The following is a 19,345-nucleotide window of genomic DNA, read 5'->3' as shown; positions in this document are numbered from 1 at the left end:
AGGAGAAGATGCTAGAGCCCGATGGAAACTTGCCCCACTCTGTGTGTGCATCAGACGGGGGGGCGGGTGCTGCCAGCCACTCTCCTCGCACCCCCAGGGAGGGCTGCAGCCCCTGCTGGAACTGGGATTGCGTCCATCCCTGCCAGGGCTCCTTGGCAGAGCCTGTGGATGCAAGTTCTTGGCTCTGCATTATGAATGCAAATCAGTGTGTAATTCCCACTGTGATGTCTACTCCATCACATCCCCGCTCGGTGGCTCAGTTTCCTCACTTGCAAGTGGGGGCTTCTGACTTTGCATCACTGGGTCACACCGTGGGGTCCACAGAGCTCCAGTCATTCATGAGTGTTCCCTGCTGGGAACGAGGACCTGGGCCAGGAGAAAGGGACTGGCACCCGGGCCGTGTGGCTTGCAAGTGGCAGAGCCAGGACTCCAACTTGGCCTCCTCCTTCCTCCCCAGCCAAGGTGCCTCCTACCAGGCCCTGAGTCTCACTCGCCCTCCCGGGCTTACAGGTGATTGCGGGTGCCTGCGATCTAAAAAGTAAAAAGGGCCAGCCGGTAGCTGGAGTCACTTTCCTAAAACTCCTTGGCAACCGCCACTGGCGTAAAGGGACGAGAGCTTTGTCGTGAGTTCCCGGAGCACAGGCTTGGAGTCCCAGCAGGCCTGGGTCCTCTGCTGGTAACCTGGGGGAGCCCCCAGCTGTTCCAAGTCCGAGGAGCTGACCAGCCACACAACTAGGCCCAGCACACATTCAGCACACACAAGTGGTGTGGGAATGGGCACACATATGTCCCAACTCAGCCCGTGGTCACTGCCGCCCTCCTTCCCTCCCAACAGAGGCTGGACCTGGGCGGGAGTGAGAGGAGCCGCGGGGTGACAGTGGCCTTGAAGCTTACCCACCCGTACAACAAGCTCTGGAGCCTGGGCCAGGACGACATGGCCATCCCCAGCAAGCCCCCAGCTGCCTCCCCTGAGAAGCCCTCGACCCTGCTCGGGAACTCCCTGGCCCTGCCTCGAAGGCCCCAGAACCGGGACAGCATCCTGAACCCCAGTGACAAGGAGGAGGTGCCCACCCCTACTCTGGGCAGCATCACCATCCCCCGGCCCCAAGGCAGGAAGACCCCAGAGCTGGGCATCGTGCCTCCACCTCCCATTCCCCGCCCGGCCAAGCTCCAGGCTGCCGGCACCGCACTTGGTGACTTCTCAGAGCGGCTGCAGACGGATCGGGACAGGCGAGCTGCCCTGAGTCCAGGGCTCCTGCCTGGTGTTGTCCCCCAAGGCCCCACGGAACTGCTCCAGCCGCTCAGCCCTGGCCCCGGGGCTGCAGGCACGAGCAGTGATGCCCTGCTCGCCCTCCTGGACCCGCTCAGCACAGCCTGGTCAGGCAGCACCCTCCCGCCACGCCCCGCCACCCCGAATGTAGCCACCCCATTCACCCCCCAATTCAGCTTCCCCCCTGCGGGGACACCCACCCCATTCCCACAGCCACCACTCAACCCCTTTGTCCCATCCATGCCAGCAGCCCCACCCACCCTGCCCCTGGTCTCCACACCAGCCGGGCCTTTCGGGGCCCCTCCAGCTCCCCTGGGGCCGGCTTTTGCGTCCGGCCTCCTGCTGTCCAGTGCTGGCTTCTGTGCCCCTCACAGGTCTCAGCCCAACCTCTCTGCCCTCTCCATGCCCAACCTCTTTGGCCAGATGCCCATGGGCACCCACACGAGCCCCCTACAGCCGCTGGGTCCCCCAGCAGTTGTCCCGTCGAGGATCCGAACGTTGCCCCTGGCCCGCTCAAGTGCCAGGGCTGCTGAGACCAAGCAGGGGCTGGCCCTGAGGCCTGGAGACCCCCCGCTTCTGCCTCCCAGGCCCCCTCAAGGCCTGGAGCCAACACTGCAGCCCTCTGCTCCTCAACAGGCCAGAGACCCCTTTGAGGATTTGTTACAGAAAACCAAGCAAGACGTGAGCCCGAGTCCGGCCCCGGCCCCAGACTCGGTGGAGCAGCTCAGGAAGCAGTGGGAGACCTTCGAGTGAGCCGGGCCCTGCGGGTGGGGGATGCACCGAGGCCCGAGGGTCCGTCCACTGCTGCGGTTCCGAGGCTCCCCTGCCACTCACTCTCTGCCCAGGTTCTGCTGGTGGGAAGGGAAGGGATGGGACCCCTCTCTGCTGCCCCCTCCTCCCCTCCACACTGCCCATCTCTGAGGTCTGGCCCTGGGTAATGGCACCAGTTCCCGCCTGGGAATCAACCCAGTTCCTGAGTGCCCATCCCACCCCGCGGTTGCCCCTCCTCGGCACCCTTGATTGATTGGGTTTTGCACTGAAGAGGTCAGCTGGGCCAATGACATTGCTCCAGACCGAGTCCTACCCACCTTCCCCCTGGAAGTGTCCCGAGAGGCTCCGAAGGCCTCCCCTCCGAGCCCAGCTCTCCTGTCTCCTCCACAGCCAGGCCCTGCACGCCCACCTCCTCGGACACAGGTGACAGGGTTACCCTCCAGTTTGAGCTCATCTGCACGAGACACAGGTGGCTTGGGGTTGAAGTTAGGACTCCTCCTGGGCTGGAGGATTTACCTGGTGGGGCACTTCCAGACTGTTTCTAGCAATATACACACACGTTCTTTCCTGTGTCTTCACCCCAAAACTTCAGTTGATTCTGACCTGGGAGGATCTGGGGACCAGGGGGTCTTGGGCTGCCTTGTGATACACAGCCCCAGCCACCCTGCACAGGGGCTGCGAGCACCAGCAACTTTGATTTATAGAAGGAAAATGGAAACCCCCATCTGAGTATTTTGGGAGGAGCCCCCAGCCCTCATCCAGCTCTGGCACGCTGATACCTCCAGGTACTCCTCTCACTGTCAAAGCTGGGGCTCAGCCTCTTGTCATCTGGAGCTTTGTGGGCAAAGCTGAGAAGCTGCAACCCAGATTTCAACCCAAAAAGGTCAAGCTGAATGCCTCAGACTGATGTGGAAGGCAGCTGGCCTTCCTGGGTTGGAACAAGGCAGTGGCCCTGAGCCCCTTCTCCAGGGCCAGGTAGAAAGGACAAACTTACTTACTTGGTCTCTGCCTCGGGGAAGCAGGAGGAGGGCTAGAAGCCAGTCCCTCCCCACCTGCCCAGAGCTCCAGGCCAGCACAGAAATTCCTGAGGCCAGCATCACCAAAGTTAGATTGAATGTTTATTATCTTTTTCCTTTTTACCTTATTGATTTGATGAATCTTGAAATGGATTCATTTCCATAAACCAAGTTAAAGTATGGCCCGACCATTTAAGAAAACAACCATCTGAGACACGCAGGAAATTGTGAGCATTTCGACCCGAGCTCTCATTTCCTATTTGTGAAGGGTCAGACACAGTCTACCAAGGGGTGTCTGAGGGGGACAAGGGGGTCTCTGGAGATGTCACCCAGGGAGCCCCCTCTATGTCTGAGAGGCCGCCACTGCTGCACATGCTCAGTGAGGCTTGGCGGCCGTCCTGGCACATGGCTCTTCCTGGGTCAGCCATGACCTGTCTGGCTCAGGAATGGGCTCTGGCTGCTGGGGGAGCCGTGTCACTCCTGGGCCATGGGGGCACCTCCCGGGCACTTAGGTGTTTCAGCATAGATTCCAGTTTCACTCCCTGGGCAGACCCCCAGGCCCCATCCGGGATAGGGCAGAGGAGGTGCTGGCGGCCCCAGGGAAGGAGGGTGTGTACCCCAAGGCCCCCTGGCTGTGCTGAGGGGCTGGGGTGAGCGCTCCATGTTCACATGAGCACTGCTGCCTCTTCACTTGTGGGACTTTGCAAACCCAAGGATGAACTTTGTGTGCATTCAATAAAATCATCTTGGGGAAGAGGCTGGCATCCCCGTGTCCTTGAAGCTTTTGGGTCGGGGAGGCCCCGCACGGGCCCGGAGCCATCCTCACCACCTGCTCCTGTAGAGGCAGGGGCCAGGCACAGAGCAGTTAAGGAGTCAACTCCCCGCACCCTCCCAAGCCGGTGCCCACTCAGGGCTCTAAGCCAGCTCATGCTCTGCCCCTCACAGACCAGGCACGGGGTTGGGCTGGCAACAGGCCTGCTCAGCCCTGCGGGGGCCATGGGGCAGACTGCAGGCCTCCAACGACGTTGAGGGCACCCAGGAGCCAGGAAAGAGTTCAAGGGGACACCTGGCAAGTCGCCCACACAGGTCTCTCATTAGCAAGAACAGAGCCTGGGACTCTGCCTCTGTTGGACGCTGGTGTTTGCGGGGAGGCGGGCGGGCGGGGGAATGCAGACCAATCGACCACCCATAGTGAGCGTGGAACATGCCCAGTCACACCACCCACCCCCTCCGACTCGCCCATCATCTGACCATGCCCCCACTTGCAGGACTGACTGACAGGCTGAAAACGACAGGCACGCGGGCCGGGCACGGTGGCTCACACCTGTCATCCCACACCTATAATCCCAACACTTTTTGGGAGGCTGGGGCAGGTGGATCACGAGGTCAGGAGTTCAAGACCAGCCTGGCCAAGATGGTGAAGCCCCCTCTCTACTAAAAGCGGGCACCTGTAATCCCAGCTACTCCAGAGGCTGAGGCAGGGAATTGCTTGAACCTGGGAGGCGGAGGTTGCAGGGAGCCGAGATCTCGCCACTGCACTCCAGCCTGGGTGACGGGAGTCTAGCTCTATCTCAAAAAAAAAAAAAAACCAGGCACCCGAACCCACAGGAGCCAGGAAGAGGACAGGGGACAGCCAGCTTTCATCTGCATGTTAGGTTCCACATAAAATATCCTAGGAGTTACAGCTGACACAGGTTTTCCAAATCTCTAACTTAGTAAACTGACCCTGGAACCAGCCGCCTCCTCCCCACATTCCCAGGGGTTGTAGAGAAAGTTCAGGGAAAGGTGGTCCTACCTCCTACAGGATAAGGACCAAGCAAGCCCCTGAGCCTGGTGTTCAGGGCCCTCTCTATCCCAGCGTCTGCTGACTTCCCAGTCCCCCACATTGTCACGTGGCTCCCCACATTGGACTGGACACCCATGCCTCTGGGACCCGCCAAAACCGAAAGGAAAAGCTGACTGTCGACCCAAAAGTGTAAACGGATCTACTGGCCTGGGAAGCAGGAAGGACGAAAGGGCACATCTCCAGGTCCATGAAGCTGGAAGGAGGCCAGGCCCTCAGGCAGGTGCCCTTCAGGGATGGGAGGTCACAGTGTGATGGGCATCGCCGGGGAAGGGGCTGGGAGCAAGCAGCACAGTCTCCTCTGAGTCGGCCTCTGCAGGCCCAGCCCCGACTCAGAGGCAGCGCCAGTGTTCACTGAGCCCCTGTACTCAGCAGACAACCCAGAGGGCTTCCTTCAAGTCCTCTCGCCGAGTCTGTGTAGAGGCAACCAGTCATCAGGGGAAGGAGTGAGCTCACCAGGCTGCTAGGGAGGACCGGAGCTGGAGAACCAGAGGTGGTCAGGTGAGCTGGGGGGGTTCAGGGCAGGAGAAGGGTTGCTCTGTCATCCTCATCCCAGAAGGACACCCAGACGGTCCTTCCCATCAGACGGCAGTTGAAGACTTGCAGATTCTTTCCCCACTGTCGTCCTCTCTGATCCTCACAACAGCCCTGTGAGGTAGGCAGTGGGTGCCTTCCCCCTTTGACAAATGACCACAGCAGGGTGGGAAGCTCCAGGCAGCCCCTCCTCTGCTCCCTCGGGCTGCTCCGGCTGAGGGGGCGGGTGGGTCTGTGGTTCCCTCGCATGACTGGTTCTGGCTTCTGGCAGACAGACCTGCCTGAAGGGACATTTGTTCTAGGAGCCAGAAGCCCACTCAGCCTCTGCTAGTGGCCTTCCCTGACTTCCCAGCTGCCTCCACCGCAGGAGCAGCCCCCAGAGGCGGGGAAGGAGGTGCCTGGGCAACCCCGGCCTGGCCTCCTGGAGAATATGCAGCCTTGGGCCGCCCCTGCCCTAGGACTGTAATGGTTGACCCCATGGCGCAGCTGCCACCTCCTGGGATCAGCTACACCCATCACAGTCAGACACACAGTAAACACAGCAGACACGCCCTGGAGCCATGTCAGGACACACTCACACTAGCATCTGCAGACTAACACGGGCCCAGGTACATACACACACACACACACTCCTCCATATACACACACTCCTGAACACACTATGTGAACCCACGTGTGCCCTCCCACGCACAGCCGTACACCTGCCAAGGCGGAACCCCAAGGGTGGGATGGAGAAGTCCGCAGCCTCTCTAGGCCTCTGTTTCCCTGAGTTGCTCCCCTCGCCCTCCATCCAGGATGGGACAGAGGGAGAGGCTGCCAGCCAAGGGGACACTTCCATAGCAATGTCCCGAGCCCTGGAAGCAGCTTCCTTGGGTCTCCAGATAGAAACCATTCAGGACCTCCAGGTGCTGGTGCCGGCAGCCAGGCTGGCCTAGATGAGTCTCTCCTCTGGTGGCACCTTGAGGACACTGTCCATCTCCAGCCGGGCCCCAGCCACCTCCTGCTGGCTTGGGCTGTAGGTGCCCTCAGACTGGCGGCGCTTTCGGGCTGCCAGGATCCCTGAAAGGAGGCCCAGAAGGAGGAGGAGGAGGCAGGCACAGGCTGCAGGCACGGCCACCTCCAGCAGTGGGAATGGCAGCGGCAGCGGCAGGGGCAGGCCCTTCTGCAAGAGACACGACAACGAGGCCTAAGACCGCAGAGAAGGGGAGGACGCCGGGGCCCTCAGAGAGCAGAGAGTGCAGCACAAGGACCTACTCAGAGAAAATCAGAGCTGGGAGCAGGCTGCCCTGGGAGCAGTGAAGACCCAGCCCCAGAGGTGTGCAGGCAAGTGCCAGGAAACCACCTGTCAGAGCCACTGCTCGGGGAGTCCTATACAACAAAGGAGTTCTGGCTAGAAGGACAGAGATGGGCGTTTATTGAACACCTGGCAGGAGCTAAGCAGGGTGCGTGGGTTTCACAGAAGCCTACAAGGGTCTGATGAGGCGGAGCAGGAGCAGGGGCAGGCTGAGTGGCCCCCTGCCACAATAGCAAGGTCAGAATCCACTGGGGCCCACCTGCGGGGGCAGGGGAGCCGAGGGGCTGTTATGACAGCTTGTCCCTGCGAGCCTCGGCCCAGGCTTCGGGGAGCCCAGCAAACCTCCTTGGTGTGTCCAATCATAGGCTCCCAGGATTCCCCATCAAAGCCTCTACATGCCTGGGACTCACCAGCCTCCCTCTGTACCTCCAGGCTTCTCAGCCCACTGTGACCTGGGTCCTAAAACTAGACAGGAAAGTTCCTCTGGTCCTGAGAGGGTCCTGCCAGCCTCCACCGCTGGACATTTTGAGGGAGGAGCTGTAAAGCCATTTCCTCCCCCTACCCTGGGAGGTGGCTGGGTGGGGAAGCCAGAGGCTGTAAAAGTTCAACTTGAAAGGAAACATTCCCCGTAAGCGGAGGGGATTTGTGGTTTATGACCCAGGCTGCCAGAAGCCTGTGGAGATCAAGGCTGCTCCCCAGACTTCCCTTCCAAGCCTCTCCTCGCCAGCACCCACTCCCCCCACCCCGCCCCAGGAAGGGGTGTGGCAGGGAGGTTCACAGCTCCAGCGCCTGCTGCCTTCAGTCTGTCCAGGCTCCTCCTGGGCTTAGCCACCGGGGGTTGGGGCCAGCCTGCACAGCGGGCCGAGCCTGCTCCAGTGCAGACTCCCAGGCCCCCTGCCCCCTCCGTGTCTTCCTACTCAGGACACTGGCTCAGAAACCCCTGGAGATGAGTCTCCTGGATTCACCAACCTAAATCCCAGATCACCAACGTCCTGTTGGCCCTGAGTCCTGGTTGGATTGGCAGAGACCATCTGTCCTCACTGCCACTGCCCTGGGCACTCTGGGGAAGCCCCTGACCCAGCTAGGAGCTTTGTGCTCTTGTCAACAGACGGTGACAGCCCCCAAAGCTCTCCCTGCAGTGGAAATACCTCTTGTGTGGGGGGTGTGGAAGGGACCTGAGGCTCCTCTCACTGCCCCACCCCATGACAGAGTGGCCCAGGAACAGCCCCATGGTGCTGCACTCTCCCCAGCAGCATCTCGCCAAGGGCCCAGCAGGCCGCGTCCACGGCCCCTCACCCCTGACAACACTCACCGCCACTTCACAGAACTGGCCGGAGAATCTGGCATTGCAGATACATTCAGACACCCCTCCAGCTGCCCGGCAGGTGCCCCCATTCAAGCAGGGGTTGGCTTCACAGGGGAGAGTGGGGACCTGACACCTGGAGAGGGAGGGGGGCTGAGAAAGCGGCTTCCCCCATGGCTGCCTCTTGTGCTCCCAGCTGCTCTGCTGCCCATCCCCACTTCAGCAAGCATCAGAGCTTATCCATCCACTGTCCCCATGCGCTGCTCCTGCCCAGCTGGGCCCTGCCAGGTGACCACCTGAGCAGCCGTCACTGAGAAGGACTCTCATCCCATTAGGGTGACGGGAGCCTGTGTGAAGGCAGGTGCCCAAGACGCTGACGCCACTGTCTGCAGGGCCCAGAATCTGCACTTTTATGGGCTCCCACAGGCGGGCTGAGGCTGGGTTTCCAGAACCAGGCAACCACTGCCCAGCAGCAGTCTGTATCACGGAGGATGGTCTTGGGAGTCATGGAAGGAAACTCAAGTGACAATGGTGACTGTGATACCAGGGAGGGGTGAGAAGGTGGGCGAGGACCCCTGCCCCACCCTGGCTGGAAGAACAGCCCTCCACATTCATTGGACCTCCTCACAGTTCCCAGGCCCCCAGACCCACCTCTGGCCAGCAAGACCCTCCAGGCAGCTGCAGTTGGCAGCGGGAGAGCCACCCTCACATGGGCTGCCATCGAGGCAGGTGACATTCAGGCTGCACTCCTTGGATGGGACAGGCAACCTGGGGAGAGAGCAGAGGCTGGAGTGGGTGCAGGACACCTGGGACCTGCCCTCCCCAGCGCTGTGACCGTGGGCCACCTGAGCTTGTGTTCTCATGTATGGAATTCAGCGTCTTCCTCTATCGGTCATGGGATTGAGGTCCCTGATGGGAGGGAAGTGACACAGGGTTGACACTTGCTTTCCAGAGTCTCAGAGGACTCAGGACAACAAAGTGTAAGGACTCTGAACAAAAGCAGCTCCTAAACACAATGCCTGGACATTCCTTGAGGGGAGAGGGAGGGGTCAGGCCACAGCCAGATCCCCTTCCACACACTGGGCTCCCGGGAGAGCCACTGCCAGATGAATAAGGGAAGCGCCAAAGCCTGACCCCCTCCCTCCACCCCAACCAGCCACCAATACGGATGAACCTCCGTGTAAGCGGCAGGCGGCTCCCAGCCCCAGACCACAGCGCTGTTTATCTGAAATTCCAGGCTAACTGGGTGTGTTTTGATCTGTATTTTATCAGGAAATTTATCAAATTAAACTGTCCTCCTCATGTCACAGATAAGGACATGAGGACCAGGGAAGGGAAGCGACTCATGCACAGACCTGGCAGACTTCTCTGCCCCACCACAGCCCCAGGGGGCATTCGCAGCCCACCCCCCTGCCCAGCCTCCCACCTGCAGCGCGGGCCCCCGAAGCCAGGCGGGCAGCGGCACTCGAAGCGGCCATCGGGGTGCGTGTGACAGCGGCCACGGGCGCAGGGGGCGGAGTGACAGGGGTCGACTTGGGCTTCGCAGCGCGGGCCCTCCCAGCCCGGGCCGCAGGCGCAGGCAAAGGCGTCGAAGAGGTCACGGCAGGCACCGTCGTGCAGACAGGGCGAGGGCGCACACACGGGCGCGCCGCGGCAGCCGAGGGTCGGGGCCGGCGTCCCAGGCCAAGACGCGAAGTGCTCTCGGGCGCCGGGGGCCGCGCCAGGCCGGGGCCGCGCCAAGGGCAGGGGCAGGCCGCCCAGCGCCACGCGGCCCAAGCAGCCGGTGAAGTTCTCGGCCAGCAGGATGCGCACAGCACCCGGGCCCTGCAGGAAGCCCAGGTCACTGGCCAGGCCGCGCAGCGCCACCGGGGCGGCCGCGCCATCCAGCCACAGCAGCCAGCGCGAGGTGGCGGCCGCCGGGCGCTCCATGGCCAGGCGCACGCGGTGCCAGGCACCATCGGCCACGCGCGGCCCCGGTATGGGCAGCACAGCGCCGGGCAGGCCGTGGCCTCCGCGCACGCCCCCCGCCAGCGAGCCATTGCGCACCGCCAGCCACACGCCTTCCAGGGCGCCCGCCGCGGCACGCAGCAGCCAGGCCTCGGAGTCGCGCGTGCGAAAGGCCAGCGACAGGCCGCCGAGCAAGCGCCCTGACGACGCGTTGTGCCCGCTGAACGCGGCGGGGGGACCCTCGCGGAACGTGGCCTCTGCCACACCTGCAGAGAGAAGGAGCCTCAGGGAATAGCCCACAGAGCCTTCTCCAGAAATGCCACCTCCCCACTTCCCCCAGCGAGTGGCAGACAGCCACTTACTTGGGGTGGGGCACACGCACCCACCTATCATCTAATCCTGGAAACTGCAGCCGCCCCCACCACCCTCACTTCTACTCCCAATGTATTTCCTACCCATGGAGGAGCAGTTCCCGGCCCGTGCTGGGGGGTGGGGCGCGATGCCTAGGCGACCCTCCAGGTCACAAGCCACAGGCAACAGCAACTCCTGGCAGAATCTGGCCCCTTCCCTTCTCCGTGAAGTTGCCCCACCTCATGGTCGAGGCTCACCCTTCACTGCAGCCAGTCATCTTTGTAAAATGCAGATCTGGTCATGCCCCTCTCCTGTTTAAAACCCTCCAGAAGCTCCCCGCTGTCCTTGGGATAAAGTCAGAGCCACCTAGCTGGGTGTCCTCAAAGCCCCTACCAACTTTCCCACCCCATTCCTGCTTGCCCCCTTGCACTTCCACTGTCCTTGCAGACCACAGGGACTTGGCACATGCTATGCCACTCCATAAAATATCCTTCCCCCTGTGGCTCTCAGAGTCTGGCCCTGAAGCCCAATACAGGCTCACCTTCTCCAGAAACTCTGTCCTTCTACATGCGGTGGCCCCGCCACACTGCCCTGGGGCTTGGCATGCCTGGTCCACCAGTATCCTACAAGCCCTGAGAGTGCAAATGGGATCTAACCAGCTTAGGTGTCCAGCACCCAGCACGGGAGCTGCCCAGGACACACACTCACACACAAAGCCATCAGGGACCTCCTCACACGTGGCAGGTGGGAGACAGGGCTGGCCGGGACACCACAGCTGCTGGGCACACGTAGGCCCCGTGAAATTGGCAGGGCAGGTACAGTGGAAGTCATTCCAGGTGACGAGGCAAGTCCCACCATTGAAACAGGGGTCAGGCTGTGGGAGAGGCAGGGCAGGGGTTGGCTCAGGACTGCAGTGAGCATCACCCACCATAACTGGCATTGCAGTGCTTCTTCACTGAGCACCTACTACAGACACAGTATCTCCTCACAAACGAGTGGAGAGGAAGTCGCTAAGATCCCCATTTTACAGATAAGAAAACTGAGGCTCAGTGATGCAAAGCCACTTGCCTGAGTCACCCAGCCAGTAAAGAGAGGAACCAGAATTCATGCCCAAGCTGTTCCAACTCCAGGGTTGGTGGAATTCTGTTCATGATCAAAAGCGTGTCCCGCTCCCCAAGTAGCTCCTGCAGAAAGGCTCAGGCAGCTCTCTATCTCGGTCAGGGTGTCTCTCTCACACAAGGACTAGCTCGGGGAGACACGGGGACCGCCAGAGGGTAGGAGCAGCTGGGCTGAAGAGACAGATGTAAATCTGCCCTGCTACCCTCCTGTAGTGGGACCCTGGGCAGGTCACTTCACCTCCTGAGCCTCAGTTTCCTCATCAGCAAAAGGACACACTAAGCCCCGGTGACACAGGACAGATCCTGGGAAAAGGACCCCCCACCCCACCACCACCACCACCACCACCACCAGACTCTTACACTGCACATGTCCTCGGAGACACAGCCCGCAGTGAGGTTCCAGGACTGCCTGCCGCCGAGCTCGCTGGGCTGGCTTGAGTTATCCAGTGGCAGAGGAAAGAAGGGGAGGTGGCAGCCATCGAGTCGCAGGTCCTGGAGGCAGCCTCGGAAGGGCCCACCCCAGGGCTGGCTGTCAGCAGCAAGGAGCCTCCCACCCACATGCACGTGCTGCCCCAGGTCCTGCAGCTGGTCAGGCCCGAAGCTGAGCATCACCAGGTGACGGAGCCCATCATCCCAGCGCCCAGGGAGCACTACAGCAGGACTGCCTGGCGCCTCAGCCCGGATCCGACCCTCGCTCAGGAATACTGTCAGGCCAGCTGCGGAGTCATTGGCAAACTGGAGCAACAGGCCAGCGGGCTCCCGAGTGCGGAGAAGGAAAGACACTGTGAGGTTGGGACCTGGCAGCTCTTGGAGCAGAAAGGAGGCAGAGCTTGGGGCGCCTCCCAAGCCAAAGGTGGCAGCAGGAATCTCTGCAGGGAGAGAAGGTGCCAGGTGTGAGGCCTGCAGGCTGAGGGAGGCAGATCTCAGGTGCTGCCTTCCCACCTGGCTTATTCCTCACCATCAGCGCACGTGGGACCTCTATGGGGCCGGGCACAGTCGCAACGGAAATGAGTCCACAGATCCACACAGGACCCTCCGTGGACACAAGGCAGAGGCTGGCACTGCTCTCGGCGCTCACAGCCCAGGAGGACGTTCTCACCGAGATCCTCAGGCAGCAGGAGGTGGCCATCCACACGCACGTCCTGGAGGCAGCCTGCAAATGTCGCGTCCCCCAGCTGGGCAGAGGAGATCCCGGCAGGCAGCGGAGTTGCCGAAGCCGTGGAAGCCAGGGCCACAGGACCAGAGGCCACACAGAGCCGGGCAGGACAGCCCTCATGCCAGAGCCGTAGCTCCAGGGTCGCTAGATGGAGCACAACCTCCACCTGGTGCCAATGGCCATCGTTTAGGGCCAGGTCCGACAGTCTCAGAACAAGCACAGTGGTGCCGTAGCTCCAGAGTGTGGCCTGAAGTGTGGCTGCCACCAATGCCAGCTCCAAGCTTTCCTTGGTGTCATTGCGAGTGGCCAAGGTCCCAGCGGGCAGCGTGGTGCGAAACCTCAGTGCCAGACCCAGGGGGCCACCAGCTGGCACTGATGCCTGAATGGGGCTCCCAGCCATCACAGAGAAGGTGGTATTCTGGCCACAGAACGGTCCATGGGTACCAGGTGGGCAGTGGCAGACATAACTGTGGACCCCAGACTCGAAGATAGGGATGCAGGTGGCAGCCAGCGGGCAGGTGTGGCCCTGGCAGCCAGTGAGCTGCACAGAACAGTCGCGCCCGCCCCAGGTCTCTGGGCACCTGCAGATATAGCCTGCCACAGTGTCACTGCAGGTTCCGCCGTGCAGGCAGGGATCCGACAGGCATTCATCCACATCTTCCTCACATGTCGGCCCTTTGGGAGAGACAAAGCCAAGGTTCAGTAATGTCTGGGGCCAGAATCACAGTATTGACCCAGAACTTACATGCCTCTTATGATGGGGACCTCAGTACCTATCAGCCCAACCAATTCCCAAAGGATTTCTCATGGTCCCCTCAAGTCCTCCCGTAGGCCAGAAGCCAAGATGCCCCTTCCCTTCTCATGTCTGGTGAGTGTCCAGGCCCTGTAGATTTAATCTCCTAAACATTCTCCAGTGCCCCCTTTCTCCCACCCCCCATCTCCTGCCTTACCAGCTGTCTGGGCTACCATCCCGCATCCCCCAGTTCGCCAGCCTTCAGAAGCCCTCTCCCATCCATCTCCACCAGTAGCCAGAGGTCCATTTCTAAAGCATCGCCAGGCCAGTTTCCTCTGCCGCCTAAAGTCCAGTCACTCACCCTGACATTTAAGACACCCTCATAGGCTGGGTCCTACCAGGCTCTCAAGCCTCAATCCTGCTTCCCACAAATCTTGAACTTCCCATTCCTCCGAGCATTTCCTGGAAAGTCCTGACTCTGGGGCTTTGCTCATACTGTTCTGTCTGCTTGGAATGCCTCATTCACCCTTACCCTTCCTTTCAAACTCCTACTCATCCTGCAAAGCCCAAACTCAAAGGGCCCAGAGGCTTTCCCTAACTCCCAACCTCAATCCACTGTGTCACTCTGCAGTCCCAGGCACAGCTCCCCAGAACCCTGTATTAAAAGTATTTGTTTACTCAGCTGAGATCTTCAGGGACCTGAATATGTCCTTGGTGCCCAGCAAAGGGCCTGGCATGGCTTTTATGGACAGAGTGATGACATGGAAGAGCTAGTGGGGTAGTGCACGCACCCAAGGCACTCTGAGTGGCCCCCCCAGGCTCTAACCCCTCAGTCCCTCTGCCCCAGGGCCCCCACACTGGCTGTGAAGGGGCTGCCTCATCCTCCCTCTAGGGATCCCTTCAGGTGCTCAGGCCCCAGCTTGGGTCCAGAAGCCATAGCCCACTGTAGCTCAGCCAGAGCCACATCCCAGCTGGAGGAACCCAGGCCCAGAGAAGTCACCAGGGTTTGAAGCCCAGCCTCGATCAGCTCACAAACACCACAGCCTCTTCCTAGGAACCACCATCCACCAACCTCCCCCTGCCCAGGGCCCACATTCCTCCATACCTGCCAGGAGCCACAGGTGGCCCAGGAAGGTCCACAGAGCCCCCGGCTCCATTGCCATGCCCTCCAGACAGGTTGAGAGTGGTGGGCGGGCACTGAGGCTGGGGAAGTGGGGAGGGGGCAGAGCTCCCTGCCTGGCCCAGCTGCCTCCTTCGGAGCCTGCTCAGGAATGCCAGGCACTGGCCTCCCCCATGCCCAGCATGGCCTAAAGGGAGGGAGGATGGGCAAAGAGCCCAGCCCTGCAGCTGGGGTCCCCCCTCCCTGGCTGACCTCAGAGGTCTGCCCTCCCTGTCACCCAACAGTGAGCTCAACTGGGAGAGGAGCCGGGTTCCCGCTGATAGTGGTGAACCTGGGGGATGACACCCCCTCATCCTCTCAGCTGTAAGATGGGGTTTTAAACCCCTGCCTCATGGGGCTGTGGCAAGGAAAAAACAAAATGCCGAACAAATGCTTCCCAGAGGCCAGACGTGCTGTGTGGGCCCACTGTATGCCAGGTACCCAGGAGGCCATGGCTCTTGGAGCAGGACTTGGGGAACCTCGGCCCACGGAGGCAGTGGATGGGCCTTCGGGATCCCCAGGAGTGTCGGCCGTCCAGGGCTGGGGGACACTGAGTCCCACCATCTTCAGGCGAGTGAGAGAGGGAAAGAGGTGACCACCATCTCTTTCCCCTGGTGGAGGAGCCTGTGCCCAGGAGCCTGCCAGGGGGAGGAGGCAGTGTGCCCCAGCAGGAATGCGGGCGGGTGTGAGGGAGGTGTCGCAGGCATTCCAGAGGGGGCAGGACGTTCAGTGTTGGCGGTGGAGCTCCCTGGGCTCACCGGTGTCCTATGTCTGTGCATCTGCTGTACCCAAGGCGGGGGCAGACTTTCTGAACCCCCAACTCCTGCCTGACAGGCCCCAGCTCCCCAAAGGTCAGAGTCATCCTTCTACAGATGCTGCCCCCTAACTCTCTGCAATAGCCCCCCTTTCCTTCTCTGTCCTGGCTGAACCACCTCCGTCTTCCCTGAAGACCATCCCTCCACACGTTCTCCCAGACAACCTCAGCCCACTATGGCCCCAGCTGCCGGGACTACACTCCTGAGCCCCAGTCTCACCTCCAAAGCGAGTCCCAGTTCAGCCACCCTCAGCGGTCACCTGGGCCCCCATACCCACCTCCTCCCTGATCTCCTTGACCCCATCAATCCACACATCCAGACAGAAGGGAACTTCTAACCTGAGGACCACCAATTCTGATGGTCCCAGGTCCCAGGTCCCAGGTCCCAGGTCCCAGGTCCCAGGTCCCAGGGCCCACCCCACCCCACCCCACCCCACCCCACACACCTGCGTAGCCATCTGGGCAGTGACACTGGAAGCCATTGGGCAGGTCCTGGCAGTGGCCTCCGTTGAGGCATGGCCGTGAGGCACACTCGTCCACCTCCACACCGCAGTCGGCTCCTGTAAGAGGCCCAGCTGTGGGTCCCACCTGCACCCTCAGAGCCAGGCAGGGGCTGAGAGGGTCCATTCTATACCTAGAGAGACTGAGTCCAAGAGAGAGGGCAGACTCGGGTGTGGGGTGGGGGGGTGGGCACAAGATCCCTCCCTGGGCATCTGGACATGGGCTGACCGCTCACGGTGCCCCAGCAGGGGCTCACCCTCAAAGCCAGGAGGGCAGTGGCACAGGAAACCCGCAGCATGGCCGAAGCTGAAGGTGCCAGGGAAGGCGGCCTGGACACCCCCGTAGAGGGCCGGGTCAGAGCGCTGCAGGCATCGGCCCCCATGCTGGCAGGGGCTCGATGCACACTCGTCCTCGTCCACCTCGCACAGCTCGCCGCTGTAGCCTGGGGGCACACACACGCGGACATCAGGTCTCACGGGGTTGCCGGGCAGCACCTCTTCAGTATGACCAGGCTAGCGAGGGCCAGCAAGGGACCGCAGCTCGGAATAAGCCACGAATGGCGAGGGAGGGACACACTAAGGGCAGCAGGAATGACCACGGCAGCCTTCAGCAGCAGTGGCCTATTACTGCTATTACTACTCTTACTACTAATTTTTTTTTTTTTTTGAGATAGAATCTCACTCTGCTGCCCAGGCTGGAGTGCAGCGGCATGATCTCCGCTCACCTCCACCTCCCAGGTTCAAGCAATTCTCCTGCCTCAGCTTCCCGAGTAGCTGGGACTACAGGCACATGCCACCATGCTCGGCTAATTTTTGTATTTTTAGTAGAGATGGGGTTTCACAATGTTGGCCAGGCTGGTCTCGAACTCCTGACCTCGTGATCCGCCCACCTCAGCCTCCCAAAGTGCTGGGATTACAGGCTTGAGCCACCGCGCCCGGCCTAGTCTTACTACTATTACTAGCATTAATTACCGAGCCCTTTGCAGCTATCAGGCCCTCCCCAAGGGCTTCCCAGGCGTCGCACCTTCGAGCTCCCCGCAGCAACCCCAGGAGCAGGCGCTACGATCAGCCCTATTTTGTAGATCAGGAAACTGAGGCTCCGACAGGTTGCAATCACACACACACTCTGGTCCCGAGGACCCAGCGGGCACTCGCGCACAGCCACACACCTGCCCCACCGCCCCAGGCCGCACAGGCGCACACCTACCCCTCCCCCACAGGCCGCGCACCTGCACGCACACACCTGGCCAACAGAGGCAGCGGAAGCTCCCGAGGCCCTCGAGGCAGGACGCGTTGTGCGCGCAGGGCGCCGATGCGCACTCCAGCACCTCCAGCTCGCAGTGCGTGCCCTCGTAGCCGGTGCCCGCGCAGTCGCACCGGAACCTGGGGAGGGCGCACCGGCGGAGCTGAGCGCGCGCCGGCCCCTTCTGCCCCGCGCCTGGCCTCCCCGCCCTCGGGCACCCGGCGCCCTGGCCGCCTGCCCCGCCGCTCGCTCACCCGTTGACCAGGTCGTGGCACGTGCCCCCATGCGCGCACGGCTGGCTCTGGCACTCATCGAGGTCCAGCTGGCAACGGGTGCCCCCGTAGCCTGGCGCGCACACACAGCGGAAGGAGCCCACGCCGTCCAGGCACGAGCCCCCGTGCAGGCAGGGCGCTGAGGCGCACTCGTCCACCTCCGTCTCGCAGGTCACACCTGGACAAGGCAGGGGACACACAGGGTGCAGGATGGACACCCAGAGCAGGGCGGAAGAGGTCGCGCCAGGCCTGCTCCAGAGTTAGAGACTCGTGGATCCATTCATTCAGAGCCGGGTGGTGGTGGTGGTGGTGGTGGTGGTGGTTGGGGGGTGGGGGACGGGTCACGCCAGCAACCGCAGGGAGAGAAACGAGACAGACAGCCCTGCCCTCATGGGGCTCACAGCAGTCTAGGCCAGGACATGGTGGGGGGTGATTCAGCCAGTAATTACCTAAATGAGCTAGGTGATGTTGCCAAGTTCAACAAGGAAAGGGGTTGGGTCTTGGGAAAGCAATAGCCGGGGTGTGCTCTGCTCAGGGAAGGCTTCCTAGAAGAAGAGGCTTTTGAAGAATTCAGATAGGGGACTATGGGCAGCAGTTGGATTCCAAAGAGACTGCAGCAGGAGGCAAGCTCCACTAGGGGCAGGGCCATGATGCCCTAGGCGGGGTTATTGGAGGGTTGGAAGCAAGGGAGAGGGTGGCGGAGGTGAGTCGGGTGGGAGGTGTCAGTGCCTTGGGGACCAGGTAACCTCTGGGTCCATCCGGAAAGTTTCAGACAGGTAAGTGACTTGGTCCCACCTACATTTTAGTTAGTTGTTTTGGGTTTGTTTTTGTTTTTGTTTTTTATTTTTTTGAGACAGAGTCTCACTCTGTCGCCCAGGCTGGAGTGCAGTGGTGCAATCTTAGCCCACTGCAATCTCTGCCCACCGGGTTCAAGTGATTCTTGTGCCTCAGCCTGCAGAGTAGCTGGGATTACAGGTGCATGCCACCTCACCCAGCTAATTTTTGTATTTTTTTGTAGAGAAGGGGTTTCACCATGTTGGCCAGGTTGGTCTCCAGCTCCTGGCCTCAAGTGATCCACCCGCCTCAGCCTCCCAAAGTGCTGGGATTACAGGCGGGAGCCACCACACCCGGCCCTACCTACTTTTTAGAAGGCCCACTCTGGTGGCTTTCGGATCCCAGAGAGGCAGGAGATGCTTGAGTAGGGTAATCACTCCGCCCAGTGTCCCTGCACTGTCCTGGTTTTAGAACTGAAAGTACCAAGTCCCCGGAACCCTCACAGTCCTGGGCGAATCAAGACAGCAGAGTGGCTCTCCCAGTGTGAGGGTGAAGAGGAAGGGAGATGGGGAGTCCCAGGGTTTCAGATACGCTGCCTGAGATCATCCTGGACTCACGTGTCACTGTAGACTCCAGCAGGCCCTGCCCCCTAAGTGGGTTTGGTCAAGGGGGGGCCAGAGGCCCAGCTGACTCCAGCTGGAACCCTCCCCCTTCTCAGTTCATTGAGCACAAAACATGGCCCCACCTTCCCATGACCCTTCCCTCCTCCCTCCCCATCCCCACTCCCACCCTCTGTGCCAGGGGGAGCCAGGCCTTGTCTGGAAATCCCAAACTCCCCCACCCAGCTTGGAATGGAAAGAGGAGAGAATGAGTCATGGCAGATGCTGCCCCCACTCACATCCACAGCTTACCCAGGAAGAGTCACCCGAAGTGTGTGAGTGCTACACATCCGGATGCACCGCCCACTGCCCGCACAACCCACTGCCCGCACAACCCACTGCCCGCACAACCCACTGCCCACACAACCCACTGCCCGAACAACCCACTGCCCACACAACCCACTGCCCGCACAACCCACTGCCCACACAACCCACTGCCCACACAACCCACTGCCCGAACAACCCACTGCCCACACATGCACTCAGACTGCAGACACCCCCAGGTACTGGCAGATCTTTACAGATGCAAAACAGAACTTGGAACTAGGAGACACATGGACGAATGTGACCTGCACTGGCATGTACACT

At 61.1% G+C, this 19,345-nt stretch overlaps 2 protein-coding genes across 9 annotated transcripts in view; one reads left to right on the top strand and one right to left on the bottom strand.

The window, feature by feature from the left end:
• DENND1A (DENN domain containing 1A) overlaps positions 1-3,811 on the top strand; it is a 543,118-nt gene extending 539,307 nt beyond the window's left edge. For all 7 annotated transcript variants that reach the window (XM_031014509.3, XM_031014508.3, XM_031014505.3 and 4 more), the window contains one exon: positions 836-3,811. In XM_031014509.3, coding sequence (XP_030870369.2) covers positions 836-2,023 — 1,188 coding nt within the window. In that variant the 3' untranslated portion in view covers positions 2,024-3,811. The remainder of the gene's footprint in view (positions 1-835) is intronic.
• Positions 3,812-4,630: 819 nt separating this feature from the next.
• Positions 4,631-19,345, bottom strand: part of CRB2 (crumbs cell polarity complex component 2) — a 22,727-nt gene continuing 8,012 nt past the window's right edge. Inside the window, exons 3-13 of one of the 2 annotated variants that reach the window (XM_031014504.3) lie at positions 17,307-17,502; positions 17,053-17,192; positions 16,067-16,252; positions 15,756-15,869; positions 12,406-13,278; positions 11,808-12,316; positions 11,038-11,203; positions 9,458-10,244; positions 8,683-8,799; positions 8,041-8,167; positions 4,631-6,596 (exon numbers count right to left, since the gene is read on the bottom strand). In XM_031014504.3, coding sequence (XP_030870364.2) covers positions 6,366-6,596; positions 8,041-8,167; positions 8,683-8,799; positions 9,458-10,244; positions 11,038-11,203; positions 11,808-12,316; positions 12,406-13,278; positions 15,756-15,869; positions 16,067-16,252; positions 17,053-17,192; positions 17,307-17,502 — 3,446 coding nt within the window. In that variant the 3' untranslated portion in view covers positions 4,631-6,365. The remainder of the gene's footprint in view (positions 6,597-8,040; positions 8,168-8,682; positions 8,800-9,457; positions 10,245-11,037; positions 11,204-11,807; positions 12,317-12,405; positions 13,279-15,755; positions 15,870-16,066; positions 16,253-17,052; positions 17,193-17,306; positions 17,503-19,345) is intronic. The other variant, XM_055351868.2, reaches the window with a different exon arrangement.

Source organism: Gorilla gorilla, chromosome 13 (genome assembly GCF_029281585.2).
Source record: "Gorilla gorilla gorilla isolate KB3781 chromosome 13, NHGRI_mGorGor1-v2.1_pri, whole genome shotgun sequence".
Taxonomy (NCBI): domain Eukaryota; kingdom Metazoa; phylum Chordata; class Mammalia; order Primates; family Hominidae; genus Gorilla; species Gorilla gorilla.
Note: the sequence above shows the minus strand (reverse complement) of the source record. Positions and strands in the feature narration are given on the sequence as shown.